A 24,406-nucleotide genomic window follows, 5' to 3' on the forward strand; every position below is an offset into this window, starting at 1 on the left:
AGGTGTGGTGGCATTGATATCAGTTAAATGTGTGCAGTCTGGCGGGTGGACACCAAGACTGGGTTCTGGCTGCATTAGGCCTGTAGGATGCTTATGTGTGCAGCTGGGCCGGTTTGTCATGGGATATAGCTGCGTTTTATTAGAATGATGTGTTCACGGGGTAATGTTCGTATGTGAGCAGCTATGCCGAAATTGATTGAGTGGTGTAGCTGCACTCTAATTGTGTGATGGTGTAGCGTAGAGAGGAAGCATAGTGATATGGGAGGTGAGTGTTTGGTTGAGTTATGATCTAGAACATAGGTAAGTAAATTACAGTATTATTTAAGGCAGCACTTTCTCGTTGTGAGAGCAAGTCTACTTGTGCAGCGCATGCAGGTGAGTCACAGTGCCATCTCAGGGGGTACTTTCAAGATGTGAGTTAAAGTAGCTTTCTAGATGTGAATCAATCTAACAAGAACAATTCCTAAGAGTGTAAATAAAAATCATAGTACCATCAGAGCGTGCACCTCTAGAGTAGAATCATTGTAACAACACTAGTTCTAGGAGAGCAGCAAAGGCAGACAAATCACAGTGCTATCATAGTGGGCAGCCTCCAGCCTCCAGATATGAATCAATCTAACGAGGTCAATATTCAGGTGAGCGGTACAGGAAAAACAACAGTACTATCTCAGTGGGCACCTTCCAGGGGTGAATCACACCCAGCGAGAGCAATTACAGGCGTGCTGTGCAGGCGAGTAAGTCACAGTATTATCACAGTGGGCATTTTTTAAGCGTGAGTCAATGCAATGCAAATGATTCTAAAGCAATTTTCTGACTTATGTGGCGCAGTCTAGTAAATTCACAGTACTATCACAGTGGGCACTTTCTAGGTTGAGTCAATGCAATGCTAATAAATATTTTGTAATTTAAATTCACAGTACTATCACAGTGGGCACTTTCTAGGTTGAGTCAATGCAATGCTAATAAATATTTATTAATTTTCTAACTGTGCGAAGCAGACTAGTAAATTCACAGTACTATCACAGTGGGCACCTTCTAGGTTTGATTCAATGCAATACTAACAATTTTCTAGCAGTTTTCTAACTGCGACGCAGACTAGTAAATTCATAGTTCTATCACAGTGGGCACTTTCTAGGTTCGAGTCACGTGGGTTGCTGCGAGTCAATATTCACAGTTCTATCTAAATGTGGCAATGGATAGCATTCACAATCTTGCCTATATGTGATGTAGGTTAATATTCACAGAACCGTCTGAATGTGGCAATGGCTAATATTGACAATCTTGCCTACATGTGATGCAGGCTAATATTCACAGAACGGTCTAAATGTGGCAGTGGCTAGTGTACAGAATTATATCTAAATGTGGCGCTGGCTAACATTCACAGTTCTGTCTAGAAGCGGTTCAAGCCAGCATTTACAATCATGTCCGGAGGGGACGCAGGGAATAACTGCAATTCTATCTAAATGTGGGAATGGCTAATATTCTCAATCCTGTCCAGAGGCGATGCAATCTAACGTTAACAGTTAGTACTACATGGGGCACTGGCTAACCTACACAATCCTGTCTGGTTGTGAAGCTGGTTAGTATTAACATCCTGGCTGGATAGGTTTTGAGGTTAAGTAGAGCGGCAGGGCTTCCAGAGTACAGTGATTGCTGTACTCTCCACCCGGGACACACCTACCTTAATAGTCGCTGCTGGTTGAGGCTGGCAGCTGGCTTCCCCTTTGGAAACCTACAGACACAATATGGAGCCGACCCTGTAGGAGCCGCCCTTTGCCTTGGGGCCCTTAGCCGCAGGGGCTGCCACAGGCGGGGGCTGCCTTACGGTGTCTAACGAAAGGATAGCTCAGCCAATCAGTGGCCCCGGGTGGGGGAGGGGGAGGAATCAGGAAGCAGGCAGGGGGAGAGGGGCCAAGACGCACTGGGCGTGCTTTTTGAGATATTTTAGCCATAACATTAATTTACATGATGGCCGAGAGGGTCGGGCCTTAGTAGGTCTCACCTCTGTCTGCTGTGGGTCCAGGCGCGCAACCTGTTCTTTTGTTACCTCTGAAAAGTGTTCAGTTATACATCTGTATTGTTGTATACCTCTGCTACATATGCAATGCCGATGGTATTTATGGAGCGTGGATCTAGCTTTGAGAAGAAGCTCCGTTGCTTCTCGAAGCTAAATCTACGCTCAATAAATACCATCATAGTAATAATGCAAAGATGCCACACCCAGGGTGAAGCCAAAAAAGGACCTGCGCTGTTATGCTTGACATGACAAGGCGGTCACTCAACACTGGTCCTTATAGGCCATCCGTTTCAATGGAGTATGACAAGCCGAGAACTTCCGAGTTAACTTTTCCATGGTCATGTCACGTCAATGAAACATGACAAACTCACTATCTAATCAAGAACAGGATAGCAAAGGAAAAACTCATTCTGAAAGTAGGAGGTGGTGCAAACCAGGTGTAAATAACTGTGGTGATTATATGTAGGACCTAATATTGCCCACCTTTAGAGATAGCAAGTAGAAAAATAGGCAGTTCATTCATTTCGTTATGAACACCAGCCCACATGAGCACCACCTTGAACGTTCCGATTTGTCTCATGTTCTGGAACATAACTATTTGGCTTGTTATTTAGTTTTGGTCGAATACTTGGGTCAACTAATCGGCAATCACTAGGAATTGTACTTATTCGATACACTCAAATTAGGATGGACCTTTTCAACATAAAAGGGAAAAAATGAACTCCTTCCCCAACTATTTACACATTAGAACTATACCACTGGTATGCCCTTGTGCAGGAGGCTAGTGCCACCTATGAGCCAAAAGGGAACAGAGTTACACGAGCGTGGACAATGGCATGCATAAAGGAAGACACAGAGAGGTCTGCATTGGACACTGTGCATAGCAACAGGTCACTTGTTCACAGGAACACACAAATGGTGTCAATATGCATTCCTTTATTGCATTTTTGCACACGGAAATGTTCATTAAGTGCACAAGCTATGAAGGATTGGACTGCTCCAATGCAACAAACGCTTCCGTAATGCGAGTACTGACCTATATCGAATGAGCAGTAGACTAAAATTCTCCAATTTTAGATCACCAGCAGGCTATGCACAAAACAGCCAACGATTTGGTATGGCACACAGACTCTTCGTTTTCCAATATAGCTCTTGCCGGATTCACACAAGTTGCTTTTTGTTCCTGCTCACCAAACACTTACTTCAAATCTAAAGAGATCACAAATTGAATGCAAGTATTTCTTTAAAAGCCAATAGCGAGGGAAATAGTTGTGGGTTTACTTTGTTCCATGGACAAAACAGGTTTGCTTTACGAGCAGGGCAATGAGTGAATCTTGGCATCCTATAAAAAGGGGATTTTGTTGTTAGGTATGGTTTCCAGCCGTCACCTTGTGCTTTGCTATGGTTTGAAATGATACTACTAAAAATTGTTATCGCTTCAACAAAAAGTGAGAAAAGAAGCTGTTCAGGCATGTATTCACTGATTGTACACGAGATGCAGACAATTACTCATTAAATATGGCAGTTATACATTAAATGTGACCTATTATGCTTTAAATGTCTTATATAGATGCTCTCACATGCACATACATAGGTATGCTTCAGTGGTAAAAGTTAGCCTGGGGAAATCAAAAGAATGTCGCACCATGTATCTCACTATTGAAAGTATGAGGGATTTTATAAACATTCTGCGAGTGACAAATTGCTGCCATGGATCCCAGTTGGAGTCAGCAATGGTGGTTAATAATAATAAAGACTTACCAGACCACCATCAATTCAGAAGGGATCTCAAAGTCCACCGCTTCAGCCAATGCCAACCTAAACTAAATGAAATTCTGGCTATCTTCCACCAGTGAAGACCGGTTGGTAGGGGCAGAAGGGCAGTGTGCCTTGTTATTTGCACTAGTTGAAAGATGTAGTTTGAGTCAAAACCTACATTTCTCACCAACGTGCAACACTGCAGACAGACAGTGACATCAAGGTGTGCCATCGGGTAAATGTGCATATGTGGTCGCGATGGCGGCCGGATGGGGGATCTTGACTGCCTACACAGGGCCATGCCCAGCACCAAGAAACTTTCTACATGGGGCTACATGCAGACTGCATAAAGTTTGATTTAGATTCCTGGGTGCGGCCACGGTATGGCACCGCTACCTGAGGATGTGCTCAAAAGGCACAACCATGACACTGCACACAATCAATCTGCTGTTTTTTGAGCAAATGTAATTTGAATGTGTAGCGAGCAGTGGTGGCGCTGATGGGAGGGGGACCACACATACCAACAGTCATGTTATCACCAGAACGAGTTGCACATGCCCTTATGCATCAGGACCCCCAAAGCCTGAGAAGTGTAAATGAGGTGACTATGCCCATCCTCAAACGGAGTGGAACTCGGTATAACCCTAACTGGCTAGTTGTGGTGAAAAGGATCCTGATCCATACATAGGGCAAGGGAAAGGAGAACAACCCATCACTCCCATGATGACAGCCAAGTTGTTAGCACGCCTCTAGTGTGAGGTACAGAGATTTGAAGCTGGAGTGAAAAAGAAATGTTTTATTTAGGACTGAACAATATTTATGATGTTTATTAGTAACATCAAAAATGTTTTTAAATATAGATTGCTTGTGTATTAATGTCAAACATTAAGTTTGAATATATTTTTATTTGGAAGAATAGTAATGATGAAGGCGTATGTTTTATAAAATGTATTGAAATATATATATTTTGTACATGATAAGCATTATTTTGGAGATGAATGTTTGAAGTTATTCCAAATTGAAGTTTCTTTGTGATTCTAAATTGAAATTTGTTTGTGATTTAGTCAATCGGTTTATTGAATGTAATATTTTTTCCTTACAGATGTTTATTTCACACTAAACGGCAAGTTGTTTATTATAATGTCATCCACATTGTCAATATCCGGTTCGATAAATAGGAAGTCCAACAGTGTATTATACGGTATATCTATTGACTGTAGAGTCACTGTCACGATTTGGGTTGTTAAAGTGAATGTCTCTGCTCCACTCTGTTCCAATCCAATTACTTCAAGGTTGATGACTCCAGAAGGTGCCTCTAATCTGTTGAGTGTAAATGATACAGTTAGTTGCATGTTTAGAATAGTTGTATTGTTATTGTATTGTGCATTGTTTAGTTACCTTAATAATACTGATTCTTGTGTTTAGAATTAGTTCTCTGTTGAAACTTCCAACCGTTACATGTGGAATATTTAGGTAGTCTTCTTATTCTAATTTGGTATATGCTGCTTCTCGCCATAGTGTGACTTTCATGGTGTCACTTGAGTCTTTCAGTGCGATTGATCCGACGTCTGTTGCATTTTGATGGATAGTTACAATCCGTATTGATAGTGCCTAAAATAATTTTGTTACTTGTATGCCTTTCATATTGAGTGTGGTTTGTGTGAAGTACTTACTTCAGCTACAGTGACACTTAGAAGTGTTCTTAGATTTGCTGCCTTTGCAGTTTTTAGAGGAGAGTTTAGTGGATCGGAGGAATTAAATTGTTGTGCCAGGTTTATGATTGTTGATGGTAGTCGTAGTGGCTTGATGCGAAATACTTTGGTTTGATGGGTGATCTTGCATCATTTTGTTTTTAGTTTCTTTTAAGTATTACCTCGTTTTCTTTTGTGGTGTTGCACATTTCTTCATTATAACATGTTGCTTTAATAGCACCAGTTGGATCTGCTAATGCTAAATGATATAGGACTTTGTTTTCTGGTCTTGAATTCTTGTAATGCGTTTGAATCGTGTATTTTTTACATTTGCCATTATTGGTACTTGATATCGTCTTTTTTTCCTGGGGTCTCCAGGATTCACTGAATGGTATTCATCTGAAAGTAGAAAAAGTTGACCTATTAGTTTCCATTGTTTTTTATTTGCATGCTTAATTTTGTTTTTGATACTTTTTTCACAAAATCAAAGAAGATTTGCATAAAGACTGTTATTTGTTTTGTAGTAAAGTTACCCATATTGGTTTGTGATCACTGTAGTATGATTCTAATGTAATTGTGAAGTGATACATTTGTATATATGTGGTCTATTAATAAGTAGTATGTAGTATATGTTATTAATTGCTTGCATAATAATGTGTTTTAACAAAGTGTTGCAATTCAATGGTTTGTGTGTTTTGTTCTGCAATGTTTATATTAAAGTCTCCTATAATAATGATTTTGTGTTTTGGATATGTTTCTGCGATTAGTTTTATTGCTAACAGTAGCGATTGTAGATGTGTATTAGGAGGTTTATATACTAGTATAATTAGTGTATCATCTGGTGTTTTCATTGTAAATGTACAATATTGATATATGTTGGCTTGATTGTAATGTTTGTGTTCATGTATAGAGCAATTCCGTTTTTTGTTTTGCAATTGTTAAATTTGTTAAAGAAAAATTGTGTGTGTGTTGGTATTGTTTTTTATTTGTAGATCAGGTGGCCCTGGGATGGATAAAGGCAGACACCGGAGGTAGTCGGAATGAGCCACCCTCGGAGGAGGACTTCCTGACGGCGATCCTTTCTCTCCCTAGGGGCCTGGATAGCACCACAGCATAATTATATGTTATTTTACTTGGCATTGATATAGCGCTTTATGTATCAATAGTATGACTTCAAAGCGCTGGTATATAAAGAATATTGCAAGCTTATCCCACATCTCCATAATATGTACGAGTCCTCTTTTGTCGCTGGGGTTTTGCCAGAGTACATTAGAACTGCCCTGGTGACGGTGTTGTTGAAACCAGGACAAAAATCCATGTAAGTGCTCTTCCTACCATCCCTCATCTTTGATAGAGATAATAAAATCCTAGCTAAAATATTAGGCGATCGTCTCATACCGCACATGCCCGTCCTGGTTCTTCCTGACCAGGCTGGCTTCATTACAGGTAGATGTACACAGAATATCTCAGACACCCATTTATGCTTATGCGCAACGTGAACCCGGAAACTCCTATAACTATAGCCGCATTAGATGCGGAAAAAACCTTCGGCTCAATAGAATGGCCCTTTCTTCGACGCTCTGGGTTAGGTCTGGTCTATCTGCAGTGGATTTGGTTGCTATGCACGGCACCAAGAGAAGCTGTGTATGCTAACCATTTGAGGTCTGACTATATTTATCCAACGCGGGGCACACCCCAGGGGTGCCCTCTCTCTCCTATTCCATTTGCCCTAGCTATAGAGCCGCTTGCCTGCTTCCTCAGGGAATACAACGCCCATTGTGGTATAAAAATCAATTTGCAGGTCTCCATTGTCTCATTATACGCGGACGATGTTACTGTATATCAAGCACCCACGTGACAATCTGAGGCCAGTGGTGCAAGCAATCACACAATTTGGCAAAATCTCAGGCCTAAAGATAAACTGGTCTAAATCAGAGTTGATGCCATCGACACCAGGGGTGTGCCTAAATGATTTAGGGGGGAGACTTCAGGTGGTGCCCATAGCGGATACAGGATCTGGGAATTCATGTAGCCTTGTCCCCAGTTATGCTGTATACTGAGAATTACTTGAAAGTCCTTGCAAACCTGGTGCACAGGGTTGAGGGGGGGATCCTACTAGCATTGTCTCAGGTAGCCATAATTTCCCTGGCCAAAATGGTGCGTCTCCCTAAATTATTGCCTGGTAGCCATCTTGATTCTGGTCCCGATAAGTTGATACGTTTACTGTGGGCTGGCAAACAAGCCAGAATTTCATATAATACCTTGACTCTGCCCTATGAAGAGGGAGTCCTAGAATACCTGGACATGTATCACTATTTCCTCGCTGCCCAGATCCAATACTCGGTATGATGGTGGTGGTCTCCATCCCCCGAACTTCCACATATTTCATTAAAAAAGGCGATAATGTTCCCGGACAATTTGAGATGGCTGTTGTGGAAAGGTCCTGCCATGGTGGAACATTCAGAGAGCCAACCAGTGGAGACTACTTGCAAAGCGTGGGCACGTTTGGGACTGATGGCAGGTGAAGCGGTTTGCCACTCTCCTATGCTCCTTATATATGCAATGCGAGGGGTGCCGATCACTGGCTGGGAATTTACACATTGGGAGACCTCATAATAGAGGGACAATTCATCACATGGGAGGCCCTGATAGAGAAGGGTGAGTGGAACGCAATCACAGTGTTGCTATACTACCGCTTGCAAGCAGTACTTCAATCTCAGTGGCCCGATTACCCACGGGCTCCCACCACCTCCCCTTTACTTCAGTACGTTACTCAGCCAGTATCCAACAGGAAGTTGGTCTCCTGTATTTATAAAATCATTAAATCTTTGAAACCTCCTCTGTTGCACAGCTATAGAGTTAATTAGGAGGTGGCACTGGGTAAGGAACTAATGGACTCGCAATGGAAAATCATTTTCATGCAGACATTAATAATCGACTACGGTTGACGCAATATAAATTCCTACAAAAGGTACACTACTCCCCAGCAAGACTGCACTGTTTTTACCCGGACAGATACCCTTTTGTACTAGATGTGCTGTGGAGGGAGCGGATTATCTACATGTAGTGTGGGCCTGTCCTCAAATACGATGGCTCTGGGAAGCAATAGAGAGGCCGAGGTCAGATTGGCTCCCCACCCCATGAGTGTACTCGGCTGAGCTCTTGTTATTGGCCTTGATTGAGGGCTGTCCCAAATTTGAACGGAGGTTACTTGGTATGGCTTCAGTGGTAGCCAGGACACTAATTGCCAGAGCATGGGGTAAACGCAGGGCACTGTGCTTCTCTGAATGGTTGAATATGAAGGAAAACATCTTATGCAGTTCACTGCCCATCAGTAACAGACCCCTAGATTACTAGGGCCCCTTTAGATCATATATGTCTAGGATTAACAGATACAAACTAGGTACTAGGTGTCCTGACGACTACTTGCTATGGATATGTCGAAAACCAATATGGAGAACTTTAGCACAAAACAAATACTACCTTTATGCAAATCTTCTTTGGTTTTGTGAAATAGGTAACAAAAAATTGCATGCAAAGAAAAAACAATGCAAACTATTAGCTGAACTGTTTCTACTTTCAGATCAATACCATTCAGCAAATCCTTGAGACCCCAGAAAAAAACAGAAGAGAGGTCAAAGCAGCCATTCTTTTAAGTTCATCCATCAAACTTCAGCAATAATACAGCATACGCTACCAGACAGGAATTAAACTTCACTGCATAACAGTGATTAGCAATAGCCGTGTGGCCTTAAAAATAACTAATTTTATTGTTAACCAACTAAAGAGTATTCATTTTATTTACTGCATAAAAATAAAGGGAAATGCGCCTGTAGGCACACCTGAGGTGGTATTAACTGACCATTAAAAGGTAGCAGGTGGAAAATAGTGAGAGTACCTGGGCATTTAACAGCAGTGCCTGGCAAATGTCCAATGCTTACACACGAGCCAAAACAGCTGGCTGTGGCAATGCTCGTTTTTACCAAAACGTCAGTGAAGGACACAGTGCTTATCAGTAAAAGGCCAGGCTAGTCAGAGATCGAGCAGGCTGTTAGCACTGAGCCACAATTGGTCGGGACAGGCTGCAGTCAGTGCCACGATTGAGTACAATGTGCTGCAGGGAGGGCTTAATTAATCACAATGAGAAAGATCCTAAAGTAAGTGACAGGTGACTAAGAAACGTACATTGCATGGATCATGGGATGTGAGGGCCACCTATTACAGATGTGCAAAACCACCGAGCCATCCTTTCCAAAAATACATTTTAAATAGAGAATGTGATGGTTGAGGGGTGTGATAAAGGTCAAATAAAGGAGGCACTAAGGGCAGAACTCTTTAAGAGCACATAATGCAAAGAAATTGCAAATGATATGCCGATGGGGGAGGCAAGGCAGTGACCAGCTTGGAAAATCAGTATATCTGTAGCAGTATCTCATCCACTGCCGGAAATTAAATAAATCTGCCCCCTGAAGAAATGTCTTGGAGATATCTCGCAAATTAATACTTCTGCTGGAAGGAAGGGCTGACAAGGTAACACGATTGGTAGGAGAGTGAGTTATTGAGCAACCCATTTAAATACTACAGGTTGCACACAACATTGCTCGAGAGGCCTTAATGGTTGTGCGGGGGTTTCTGATCACGCCCTCCCCCCAGTCGATAAACTATTCCCCACAGCTTCCATATCCATGCACGGAAGAGCTCTTTAGAGACACAAATGTAGGAAGCCACTGGCTGGTGAACCTACAAACTGCCCTTTTAAAGCAATATTTTGCAGTCTGCCTACGGGTTGTGCTGTGCAGGTTTTTTTAAAAAAAAAAAAGGTTTTAAAATCAGCCGTTCCTTTTTTACAAAGTACCCATTATAAAGCACTTGTTTAATACACGGTGCTCCAGTCTGCACTATATAAACAACACACCAGTAATTTAAACCTGTTTAGCAGAGGGATAATGTAATTTTTCCACACATTATCTGAGGCTAAAATTGCCCAGTCCTCGTTTGTTTATTGATTTTATATGGCGCGCCAAACCGAAAGGTAACAGGGCGCTACAGAGAACAGGAGGCAAGATTACTTAAAAGCTTAGTTACGAGGCATAGTATAAGCATATACATTACATCAATTACATTGTCAGTGTCGAGTAAAAGCATATACTTGACATCACGACAAATTAGTTCAGGAATATACATATGTACAGTCAGGTTAGTAGGTATGGATTGGTCAGTGGTTAAATTTGGGGGTCATTGGAGTGTAGCCATGCAAGTATATTCCGTCTAAAGCTGTAGTAGGATTGGTCTGTTCGGATGTCAAGTGGGAGGGCATTCCAGTATTGGGCCGCCTTAACTGGGAAGCTACTGCCGCCTGTTTTTTTTAGTCTAAATTTGGGTATCTGGAGGCAGTAGGAGTTGGCGGTTCTGGTGGAGCGAGTGGAAGTTTTCTTCACGATTCTTGCTGCTAGGTGGGGGGGGCTGTATTATTAAGACATTTGTAGGTGAGTGATGCTGTCTTAAGTGAAATTCTGTCACAGATTTTAGCCATTTATGTTTTCTTCTAGTGTTAGAGATGTGTTCTTTGGAGGGTAAATTGAGGGCAGTTCTAAGGGTGTTATTTTGTAGTGTTTGAATTTTGTCAAGGATGTATTTGTTAGCTCCCAGATACATAGAATTGCAATAGTCAAGTTTGGATAGTATTAGGGCATTGGCAATGATGATGCAGCTGCCTTGGGAGAGGAAGGCTCCACTTGCCCTGATAAGCTTGCAGGTGTAAGCTGTGGAGGATGCAAGGGAGTTAACTTGTTTCTTTAGTGTTAGGGCCGAGTCAAGGTGAAAGCCTAATGTTTTTACTAATTTGGAAACTGATTATATTGCCATCAATGTTAAATGCTAAATGTCGGGGCTAAGTTTTTTTAAGTTGGCAGTGGATCCGAGAAGTAGGATTTCAGTTTTATCATCATTCGGGCATAGTCCATGTGTGGCCATCCATGTCTGAATGATGAAGATTTATTTTATTTACCAAGGCCGTATCCATGTCGGAATTGCCCGAAAGGGGAATGAGGATCTGGGTGTAGTCTGCGTAATTTGTGTAGGTGACACCCAGTCTGTCCAATTGGTCAAATAAGGGCTTGGTAAAGAGATTATATAGAGTTGGCGAAACGCAAGAACCTCGGGGTGCACCGCAAGTTATTTTGATAGGGTCTGCCGATGCCAATGTTGAGAAAACTCATTGTGCGGTTGTCTAAAAATGATTGGATCCAGGTTATAGCCTCGTTTTAAAAGTGGGCAGCCGATGCCAGGTGTTTGCACAACACTGCATGATCCACCAGGTCAAAGGTCGCCGACAGATCGAGGAGTAGCAGCATGGCGGTGTTTCCCTTGTCATTGAGTTCGTCAATCAAATCAATTAAAGCAGTTTCTGTACCGTGCTGCGGTCTGAATCCTGATTGGCGGGTGCCTTCACATAGTACACATTTTTAATGGTGCAGGCAAGTACGCTATTTGACAACCTCGTCCCCTTTGGATAATACTTGCACCGCATCAATACTTAAGTCCAGGCTAGATGAGTTTTTAGAAAGACAACATTCCTAGGTGCTCAGAAATTTCAGCCATCACAAGGGACTCTTTTGAAGCTGCCGGCACATATGGACACTTTACTTGTTGCGTTGCAAATAGCCACCGGCACATATCTGGAACGGTAGTAAAACAAAATCAGGGTCAGCGGCATCATTGGAAAAGCCAACCTGCCGCCAGCTGTAAATTACTTTCACTACGTTGCAAATATATGTAACGCTGCATTACGAAAGAGAAACCGCCACCGGCTCCAAGTAACAATAAAAAAATAAAAAATGGCAGCCATCAGAAACTTTACTCGTTTTACTAGTGTTCCAAATATGTGCCGGCAGCGGCTTGCAATGTTGTTAAGCCGCCACTGGCACATATTTGGAACGTTAGTAAAAGCAAATCTTAGCCAGCGTCGCCATCAGGAAAGCAAAACCATTGCCGGCTCTGAATTAGTTTCACCAACGTAAAAAATGTTTTGCAGCGGGTTAACAACATTAATCCGCCGCAGGCATATTTGTAACGTTAGAAAAACAAACGCAAAACCGGCAGCGGCATCAATAAAGCAAAACCGATGCTGGCTAAGAATTGGTTTTATCAACGTTGGAAATATGCCAACCCCAGATTTTGAAACAGTGGAACGCTGCCCCCTCCCCCTTGCTAACAGTGCAGACGGAGGCGATTAATCCATATGCGGGAGCGGAGGGAAAGTTGCTAGAAGGCGGAGGGAACCGCCGAAAAGAGCAAAGATGGATCCCACTTCCTGTCCCTCCCACCACTTAATCTCAGTCAGGAAAGCATGCACAAACACTGCACATCCATTCACGCACCACACATACGCAGGCACTGTAATTAAAGTGCACACAAACATGTTTTTTTGGTTGCAAACTTCCCTCGTGATTTGTGTCTCTGGCCACTTCCATTTGATGGCAAGGAAAATGGGAGCTCCGTTAGTTGAGGAGGGCTTTCAGTTCATTTTTTTTCAAAATGTTACGAGACTTAAGGGGTCTTGACTACACAGAGGAAGGACATGCCTGGGCGTCCTGAAGGAGGGAGGGAGCGACCATGATTTCAAGGAGCAAAGGGGAAGCTGCAAGCCACTACAGCATGTGCAGTTAGACCAGGGACGGAGGGGCCGCACACCAAAGTATTCCTGGAGCATAGCGCGTGTGGACAAAAACAAGCGCTCAGCTAATATAATGATAGGCCAAAAATCACTCTGTACTAAATTGCAGTGGAAATAGATGGATTACTTCTTTAACCAAATACAAACATCAATTAAACAGATGGAACACAGCTTTACCTCCCTCATGAAATGTTAACCAGACAAAACAAACAGCTTCACTGCTCTCTTCAAATGTCGAAAGGAATGGCTTACTAGAAACAAAATGGCTTACTTGAGGAAACAAAACAGACACTGCACAGCCAAGCACATCCTAATGACATCACCAACTAAATAGCCAATCAGGTGCTGCTTACATCAAAAAGACTACACCAACACCACACAAATCACTAGATGTACATTTTCAGTGCCATTTTAAACCAAAACATACTATCCTGTTTATTTTTAATAAAAAATAATGAAAATGTGTAACATCACTGCAGTAAATGTTTTAAAACATCAATCAAGTCAAATAACTTTTAAATGACATTAACAAATGGAGGCTGCCATTTTGGGAGTAAACATTGCTGACTAATTCACCACACAGTGAAATTGAGCCAAAGAGTGCAAAAGGAGGTGTGGTTGGAAAGAAAATGGGTGGGAATGGGAGGCAAATCCCATACATTTCACTTAGCAATGGGCATTAAATGGGTGGGACACATCTAAGCTACATACATACATCCATCCTCATATGTCAACCTGCATAGAAAAGCATTACAAACCTACATTCAAAGCCCCTATTTAGTTTCGGCTTTGTAGGTAGCACATTCAGCTACACCCAATAGCCAAAACTAAAATGAAAAAAGGCCCACAGGTAATTGACCAGACTACATGAAAGGCTATTGTGCTTTTGAATGCGGGCAATGCTGTGCACCAGATCCATCAATGACCCGTATGGCTCACTTTGTTTGCCTCTGCCCCAAATGCATGCAGAGAAATGGTGCGCAACCTTTGCATTCTCAAAGTTAGCAATGGACTTAAGATTTCTGCTTCTTTGGGGTGGTTTTCGTATGATGCTACGTGCGCCAAGCACAAGTAGCATATAAACTGCATTTGCATGACATTTTTAGCTCTTAACTGACATAGCCTTTTTAACCGAGCAGTCAATTTGCATGTGAGAATGGTAGCAATGTAATGGATTAAACAGTTTATTGAGGGAAGGCTGTACTTCCAGATTGTGAGTGTGTGTATGACTGCAGAAAACCAGTTTCAGTATGCACGTTTCACAGGCATGTCTTTTGTACTTCGCTTAACACCCTAGTAGAAACCAGAACGTGTGTAGGCACATAGAAATCAAATAATGTTTAAAAAAATAGAAAATATCTAGTTTGACCATGATAGAAGTATAAAATAAACACTGCCAAAAAAGCAGAGAAGGTAAGAACAAACAAAATTATAATAACACACACACAAAGAGCATTCTGTAGTCGAGGTAATATACTGCACAAAATTGTTCCAGAAATAAAATGAAAAGCCTTCATGACGTTGGGTTCTATAAACCAGTTTGCCTCATCTCTTATTTTTATGGTTTTTATTGAGCACGCACCTAGCTTTGAGAAGCACTGGAGCGCTTTACAGAAGTATACAATACAGATACGTAACAGCACGCTTTTAGAGGTAACGGCACAGATATACAGCGGGGGTGGAATACAGAGAGACACAGAGGAGCGGTACAGCTTTACCAGGGAAGAGAGGGGAGAGCGACATCTAGCGAGTCAGGTGGTGCGAGATGAGACGTCATGGCCTACAGTGTTAAGGAGAGACTCCCTGAAGAGGTGGGTCTTGAATTATTTTCTGACTTGTAGGAGCGTGGGGGAGAGAAAAAAAAAAAAAAAAAGTCTGATGCCGTTGGTGAGGAGGTTCCATAGTCTTGGGGTGTAGGCAGAGAAGGCTGGTTTTCTAGTCCTTTCCTTTTTGCAGCGGCAGATTTCAAGTCTGCTTCTGGTGGTGTGCTGTCCGCCGGAGATGGCAAGTTTCTCCACAAGGTATCTGGGTGACTTAAGGGCGACTGCCTTATAGATCCAGCAAGACTTGAAGGTGATTTGTGTGTGCAGTGAGAGCCAGTGAAGGGTGATGAGGGCTGGGGTGATGTGGTGGTATCTGCATAGACCCTCGATGAGGCACGCTGCCACGTGTAGGACACTTCTCAGGGGCACAAGGGAGGACGACGGGAGGCCTTCGAAGAGGACATTGCCCCCATCCAGGTGGGATTGGACTATCTAAAGCGGTCTGGCAGAGAGGAATGGCTTGACTTTCCAGAGGAGGGAGAGCGAACACCAAGCTGTCTGAGCTTTCTTAGCTATGTGTGTCTTGCAAGAGAGCGGATTGTCTATGTGGAACCCAGGGGACTTGGCGCAGGAGGTGAGCTCTGGTGTGAATCCCTCAGGGTTCATGGTCGATTGCCAAGTCTGTATGTCTGGGTGTTCGGTGGTGTTGGTGAGGAGTAGGAATTTGTTCTTGGAGGGGTTGAGCTTCAAGTATCCACTGGACAACAAAGACTGAATCAGCGAGAGGCAGGTTGTGAGCCTATGGATGTCCTCGATGGAGTCGATCTTGAGGTATAGATTGTTTAACGCGTTCGATTTAGAATGAAGTCTATACTAAAATTAAATATGTAGAGGGACTCTACCCCTTTGAATAAAGGTGTGTTTCATCATTTTAAAAAGTGCTTTCTGTGGAGAACGACGTTCGTTTTTGCTTGCTTGCCCAATCCTGCATTGCAAGCTGACAAGGGGCTCTTGCAGGGGAGTGAACGCTGTTTGTTGGGGGCGGGCCTTCCACTCGGCACGTGACCCATCACGTGACTTGCCTCAGTGTTAAAGTGCACTGCCAGCCACCCTTGCGGCGTTAAGCCTGGCGGGGTCAAGGCGGCTAGCTGTGCTGTTGTGCGGGTGTCAGGCGCTGGTGGCACTATACCGGTTTGGGGACTGTGGAGGCTTAATCTATTTGATCCACTCCGGATACCAACATTTCACGTGTCCAATGTTATAAAGTTGAACGTTCTTTTTATCACAGGTTACTAAGTTATATGCCATTCTAACCTTGAAGAGTTAAGCTTCTTTTTCTTTTCCATTCCCTGCTTAAGTTGATTCTGACTCCAAGGGACCGAATCTATGTATAATCTAACCGCAGGAATGCCATCTGTGATGGACAAGACTATGTTTGACAATAATTCTTGCAGAACACCAACTGGTGCACTCGCAAATTATTCTTTGAACACTCCGATTAACGATCTGGTACTTAAATCTTGTGATAAGACTAAAAGCCTTACACGAACTTAAAAAAAAAAACATAACTTTAACACCAATCAAAGAAACGCCTGTTTTCAATCATGACATCCGTAATTTTTACGAGAAGATTACGAGTATCTCTAATCACAGTGATAACTCGACTTTAATATCTAAACCTACTGAACTCATTATTTCTCAAACACCCATTGTTGTGACACAGGAAGTAGCAGTGTCATTTTGTGCTTCCAATATTTCGAAACTAGGGATTACTATCTCTGATTCTACTATACTCACTATTGCAGTCCCCTCAAAAAATTAAAAAATGTCCACAAACTTTCCCAGTGGTAATAGAGGAATCCTTGACTGAAAATGCAATATCTAGTAATGAAATAGCTTGGAGTGATTCGATAATGGGTATAGAGAATATTGAAATAATAGAAGCGGTGTCAGAGGAGGTCCCATTACTAGATACATCAGTCCATGTAGATGGCCATGAATTAGAAAGCTCGAGAGCATCAGTCCAGACAGAGTATAATCTACCTGGCTCTATGGACTCAACAAGACATGGTGAGGATATATCCTTCTTACAACCAACACCGCGCAGATGTCAATCCACGAGGAAACCGCGTGAACATTCGGCCAATCCTGCTCTCATGGAGATTACCCTTGGAGCCATAAACACTACTATATCTAGTTTGTTTAAACTGTACGAGTCCCTAGATTGTAAGATCACTACTCTTGCCTCTAAGCTAGATTTAATTGGAAATGACTTGAAAGTTAGCTCTCACTTTGTCCCTAATACATTGACACTGGAAAAGATCATGCAAAGATTGTCTAGTTTAGAGATCTTCTGTTTGTCCAACCAAACTGATCAAACTCATGTTGGCTCAAGTATTGCACAGAGACTCGGAGCATTAGAGTCTCTTCGCAGCCCACCCACCATGACAGACTCAGTTTTGCCTGCATTTACCCATATCATTTGTCCTGTAGAAAGTACAGAGATCACCGCCAAAAGAAAAAATGACTCTTGGATAAGTGTCGATTCTCCTGAGAGAAACACCACCCAAGCCCAGTGGGGTGCTAAAACTGACAATAGAACTACACAAAAAAAAAAATCTCAACGACCGACACTAAGCAATAAAAAGAAAACGGCACAACATAAAGTTTCTTTAAGAAACACGAATGCTTTACCTAAGCCCAATGCACAGCAAGAAAATGTCTCTGTAGTGAATCAGATAAATTTTGATTGCTTTATACCAGCGTTAATAGAGACATCTCGAGAACCTTTAACCAATAATGTCACTCCACACTCGAGTGTACCTGTGCCATTAAGATCTGTCCCCATTCCAGTTAATCATTCAGTGACACAAGACTTGACTTTGGGTTACACGCCATTAGATGATCTTATTGAATTAGTGTCTCACAATTTAAATATAGATATACCAGGTCAGCTCCAAAAGTCAGCAGAATCCATGACACACACACACACTCAAGAGTGATGGTAGTTGGTGTTGAGAAACCTTCCACTTCAACTGCTATACCACAACAAGGCCCTGACAATCGATTGAGTATTCTCAAAGCTGCAGTTGATTCCTATCTTTTGAATAGATTGTCAGAGGTGTTGCCAGAATCAACTCCCGTCAATCCACAGTCCCTTCAACCCAAAACAGTACATTTTAGCAACAAACAGACTAATATCCCATTTAAAGATGCAAAAACGACAAACCCTAAGTCTTCCACAGCCTCTATAGCTGGTGGCTACTCTGGGCCTAGGGCCATTCAAACTTCCAAAAACACTGACACTCAGAAAACAGTGTTAAAAGTTCATGTGGGTGATAAGAGATTCTAATGCTCTGAGATTTAAAACTTATCATACTTTGATTTTGAAATGCCGTGATGGTGATTTCCCTAAATACGATCTATGTCGTGCTAGTGTGCTAAATATTTTTGGTGATGTTAAAGGATTGGAAGCAATTGCTTCGAGTAATATAGATCAAATTGAATTTCTTTGCGATAGGAATCTGTCTGTTCGTTTATGGGTTAAATCAGGAGTAGTACGTAATCTATTATGGAATGCAAGAATGGAACTCTTTGATATGGGGTTTTTATTGGCTCAAGATCCGGCCCGACAGAACCATCTTAAGCCTGATAATGTAGAGATACTTACACCTCCTGCATTAGAGCCAGTTTGTGTATGTAATTTTTGTGTCAATGAAACCAGCCACAACTCAATATCATTACCAATGCATAACACTCATTCATAACCACGAACGAGAGTTATAAGTATTGAAATTTCACTTGCCAGTTGGAATACGCGAGGTTCTTCTCATCTCCAGTGGACCAAAAATGATCATTAGAATACCTATGATATCGTAGTTTTGCAGGAAACATGGATGTTACATGCTCCCATATGGGACGATCATGATCTGGTCCTACTACCTGCGGAATTCTCTGGTAAAGGAAGACCAACTTCTGGTCTGCTAGTGCCAGTGAAATCTAGTAGAGGATTTGGAATCTCGGCATGGAAATCTCCAAATAAGTTTATTCAGTTAGTCAGAATCACCATTGGCTCTGAAATAAACGCCCTGATTAATCTATCGAAATCCAGTGGGTATTCTCGAAGAAATATTCTACAATACTCTGTCGAGTCTTTTTGAAATAATTGCTAGAGACAAAGAGATCTCTGGAATCTTGGTAATGGGTGATTTGAATCTCTCATGCCTTGAAACTAACAAAAAGAGTACAAATTCTAATAGTCAGAGATGGTTGTTATTTATGAATGACCTTAATCTAAGGATGGCGAATGGTGCTATTATTGGCGATATTCCTCCAATGAACACTTGGGAGAGAGGAAATTGCAAATCCACTATTGATTATATTTTTTTGAGTAATAATATTTTTATGAATACTACTAAATTTGCAGTTGTTAAACAGGTACAAAGTGACCATCATTTATTATCCCTCGGTTGGTCCATTGAAAATCAAATTGTGCCGACCACCAAACAATGGTATAGACAAACTCTTGTGGTCAACAATGGTAGAAATCGTTTTAGCTGGTCCTATGATAAACTATCAGCCTTAAATACTGCTATTTTGAACAGCCATGGAACGAGCAATGTTGAATCATATGTTGATGTCTTAAATACTTTTAAGAATATTCACTTGCTGAAACATAAGACCTCCGTGATTCACACCCATGAATTTGACTTAGCACTTTATGCCTGCAAAAAGGCACATAGAAAAGAGATTAGAAGCCTCTGTAAACTACCCATGGCTGATCAAATAAAAGCTATTAAATCAGCTGTCATTATCGTAATTGGGTTCAATCAAGGAAGGCTGCTCTTTTTCAAAGTGATAGTGGGACATTTTTGACAGCATGTTACAAAAAAATTCTGCCCAGGTATGGAAATTACTAAACATTTGTAAGGCTGGTTCTCAAATGAGTTCTCAAATTAATGCTGTGACAGAAGCACAATGGATTAATCATTTTACTAAACTGTATGCCGACAGTAAAATGTGCAATTACAATCACAATACGAGCATGGCTCGAAGGTGGCGTTTGAAGTGCTCTGTAGCAATAGTTGAGGACTTTATTAAAAAATCATCCTCCTCAAGGGCAGCAGGCCCAGATGGCCTTTCGAATTACATGTTTAAACAAAATGTAAATGAGTGGGCAAATATTCTAAATAATACCTTTCAATACATCATACAAAACAAAACCATTCCCAATTCATGGCGTTCATCTATAATTGTACCAATATATAAAAAAGGGTGACCGTAAGGACCCCAAAAGCTATCGGCCGATAGCATGGCTAGATGCGCCGGGGAAAATCTTTTCAAGGATGGTTTTAAGGGAATTCAATGAATGGACAGACAATGCTGGCCTCCGTGATCCTGTCCAAATCGGGTTGCGGGTTTGGGGACTGTGGTAAATCTTACCACCTTGAATGCCATTAGACATCAAGCCCAAACTAAGATTTCCACTTTATTTTGCATTTGTGGATTTACACTCCACATTTGATTCCGTTTCCAGACCAAAACGTATGGCTAAACTAATTCATGCCGATTGTCCTCCAACCTTGATTGATATTTTTTTGCTTCACTCCCAGATAAAGGTATTCATAAGATTAAATATGGAAGGGCTATTTTCCAGGGCTGTTGTTACAAATAGAGGCTTAAAACAAGGATGCATTTTGGCATCGGCATTGTTTAACTTCTTCATTAATGATGTGCAATCGATTTTCCCCAAGCTCGTAGCTGATGCTCCAAAATTAAATGGTGTGAAGATTAATGCTTTATGGTACGCAGACGATCTTGTTTTGGTATCAAAGACCCCAAGTGGATTAAATAATTTGTTAAATTCACTATGTTCATATTTTCGAGACAATGAATTAGTTGTTAATAGTACCAAGACCCAAATTGTTACATATGTACCAACGGGCATGCGAAGAAAGAGAATGATCTGGCGAATAGAAAATATTGCTTTACAAATAGTTCCAAATTACATTTATTTGGGTCTCATTTTTGATGGCCGTCCCTCCGACCATTCGCAACTATGTAAAATTGAACAAAAGCTATACCAAACCAGAATAGTCCTTTACAAGTATGGCAAATTTACATTAAAACCTGCTATTATTTACTGGAGTCAGAACGTAGTTGCTACATTATTATACGGTCTTGAGACATATTGTACAATTTCAATGACTTTTCTGAATTCATTAGAAACAAAATTTTGGCGTGCTATTTTACACTTACCACAATGTATTCCAGGAGTGTTTATTCGCTACGAACTTGGGTTAATCTCATTACCTGCAATGTATAACTGGCGTCTATGTGCCTTGTTACGGAAATGTTTGATGTCTTCAAGCAACAATACCACATTAGCTATAGTTACCAGCTACTTATTTAAAACCTCTGAAAGCTTTCCGAGACAGTGGTTAAATAACATCTTTTCTGTCATGCTTCATGCTGATATTTCTCTTGAGACCCTCCTATTTAATCCAGACCGGGCTAAAAAAAATGTATCTGATGGATTGGATTGATACGAGGGATAGATGTCTCCAATATAAGGACTTTAATGCCTCAGTATTCAGTCCTAAATGCTATAGAGAAATGGCTTCCTACTTAAATCTAGCACCATCAGCTGCATCAAGATATGCCATATTACGTTTCCAATTTAATATCTGGCCTACCCGCGAAATTAAAGCCAGAAGGAAACCGATACCTTTTGATGAGAGATGGTGTCATTTTTGTAATGATAATAGTGTTGTTGAGACGCTGAAACATGTAATTGACTGTCCGGCGCTTACAAATTTAAGGAGGATTCATTTTTCAAAACATCTTGCGTATTTTGCACAGATGAACCCTGAACACCGCCGATAGCATTGGCCGCCTCTAAATCAATGAGTATTAGTCTAGCCACCACTAATTTTTTGACAGCTTTGAAAATGGAATGAACAGCATTTTATTGACCTGCACAGATGCACTTTAAATTAACTTAAAATTGAAAAATTGTAATTGTATATGTAAAAATTGTCTTATCTTTTTCTAATCTCTTGTCAAATTGAATGATTGATAAAATTGTATTGATTGAAAAAAGTTGATTAAATTGAACTATATTCAATAAAAATAAAAAAACAAAAAAAAAAAAAAAAGGATTTCACCCACCCCCACATCAATAGGCTTTATCAGTAAAACTTTTTTAAAAGGTTTCATGCAGCTTCATGTGGGACAAGGACATTGTAATAAAGGAAAGAGCTAGTGCGAGAGACAATGCATACGAGTGCGGTACAGTGAAATGTCTCAACCGGGTTGGCGTGTGGAACACTATTGCTCTTGGACTGCCAAAATAATGTATCTTGAAAAGAAAAAAAAGGAAAACGTGTGAATGTATGCCTAGCAACAGAGATCTTTAATTTGTTACAAATGGATTTACTCAGATTGAATTTGGATAGCACCCAATTCCAGAGTAGTCTCTCCGACTTGGGCCAGAGATTGTCCGGTGCCACAGCCAGCAAAGACATGCGTTCTTACAGTGGAATTAGATAATCGCTGAATTAGGAACAGGCAACATGAGTGTTCTTACTTGGCAATACCGGGACTGAAAGATCAAACCGGTTTACTTACAATATCATTATTAGAGGCACAATGGGCAGATCCGCTGTGTTCTTACCTGGAAAAGCTGGTATTCGTGGGCACAGCCAGCATGGGCAGGGTTCCCAACAGCTATATTACCGGCTTTAGGGGCAAAGCCAACATGAGGGTTATGTGGAAATACTGACACAAGCAGCACAAACATGTCTTACACTGGAAGAAAACTGAATATATTGTGGGAAAAGGCATTGAAAAATGTGGTGCATGGTCGGTGAGACAGCTATTGGATTTTCTGTGTGCATTACCTTACAAATTGTATTGCAAATATGCTTTTTTTAACCAATTCATCACAAATGGGTGCTGTAAAACTGCATGATTTTAACCAATTATAAAAAAAATGTAAAAAAACATTGCGGGTAGATGAGAAAGCATACACCACTCCTCCCCAAGCCCACCTTTATTTGGTTGGGGTTCCCATTATAGGTGCTTATGCATAGATGCAGAATAATTTAAGCGCCTTCAATGAAAAAAGGAAAAATGAAAAAATGAACACAAAACCCTTCCACCTCCTTTGGCTGCTATTAATATGTGCTATGTACCAGTCAACCATTCATTTCTACAAAAGGTACACCAAGCAAGGCCCCCAACTCTATACATCTCCCAAAGAAAAATACAACGAACAGGCACTGTTGAGAACAGAAGTGGAAACCCCTGCCTTGCACAATCATGCAGGGGAAAAACCTCTGCCTCGCACATCATGCTCTAGAAGAGAAATTTTGGATGCCAAACACATTGCACTTGCCTTCATATTGATGTTTCACAGTATTTCCTATATCAGCAAATTTCCGGTCTTCAAACAACAGGAACTCGTGCTGATCTGCAAGTGCTCTCAATGCACGGGTTGTCTCCTCAGTGAAATCACTCAGAATATCAACATGAGTCTTTAACATACAGATGGTAGGACCCAGCATTGTGGCCAGATGCAGAAGCTCTTTGGAATCAGTTACGTCTGCAGACAAGCACAAGTTGCTCCGTTTCTTTTCCATCAATTTGAAGAGCCGCATTGCCATGGGGTGCACGCCGGGATGGAGAGCCCGGGAGCTGAAACTCAACTCTTTACATATCTTCACTGGGGCGCCATCGGTCTCTGCTGAGATGGCAACATAGTTGTCCTCAAGAAACTTCTTGACTTTGATCACCATGTCTGCATCAACCTTTTCCTTCTGGTGGAGGAACTCGAGCACCTTTGTTAATGTACAAACTGGATGTAGGCGGATGCCACAGGCTGCCAAATTGGACTTTCCTCCCTGCTCTCGGTCGATGAGAACAATGGCATCGGACACCTTTAATCCCTCCTTTTGGAGCACTGCTGCCGTTTCCATTATGCTGCTGCCACTGGTCACAACATCCTCAATGATCAAACACGTTTCTCCAATCTTGATATTGCCTTCAATAAGCCGCTTTGTCCCTGTAGGAAAGAAAAAAGGTCTACAATCGAACATTGTATAGAACTAGCAATTAGAGCACCTTTTTATTGTAAGGCATTAGAAAATAAAATTAAGACGCTGAGGCTTTTCATCGGTCAGGTTGACCGTTTTATGTGGAGCAGACGTGATGGCAAAAACAGCAGTAAGCGAAAAAAGATCCAACTCAAAATACAGGTTACAGTTACAAAGCGCTTGGGGAGGTCAAACTTATGGGGACAAACAGTATTTAAACAAATCATTTCACCATGTATTTCCCAGCTAAGAGGAAGGAAAGAAGAAAAACAGAAAAGAAAAAAGCGGGCCATAAGCAAGCAACTGCACTACTGCACATTGCCCATCAAACTGCACTACTGCACATTGCCCATCAAACTGCACTACTGCACATTTCCCATCAAACTGCACTACTGCACTACTGCACA

The 24,406-nt window shown here is 41.5% G+C and overlaps 1 protein-coding gene across 1 annotated transcript in view; it reads right to left on the reverse strand.

Moving 5' to 3' along the window:
• Positions 1-24,406, reverse strand: part of UMPS (uridine monophosphate synthetase) — a 186,851-nt gene that overhangs the window by 146,987 nt on the left and 15,458 nt on the right. Inside the window, exon 3 of the mRNA XM_069616659.1 lies at positions 23,303-23,968. Coding sequence (XP_069472760.1) covers positions 23,303-23,968 — 666 coding nt within the window. The remainder of the gene's footprint in view (positions 1-23,302; positions 23,969-24,406) is intronic.

The sequence above is a fragment of the Ambystoma mexicanum genome, chromosome 9 (genome assembly GCF_040938575.1).
Source record: "Ambystoma mexicanum isolate Mex_15411 chromosome 9, UKY_AmexF1_1, whole genome shotgun sequence".
In the NCBI taxonomy this organism is placed as follows: Eukaryota; Metazoa; Chordata; class Amphibia; order Caudata; family Ambystomatidae; genus Ambystoma; species Ambystoma mexicanum.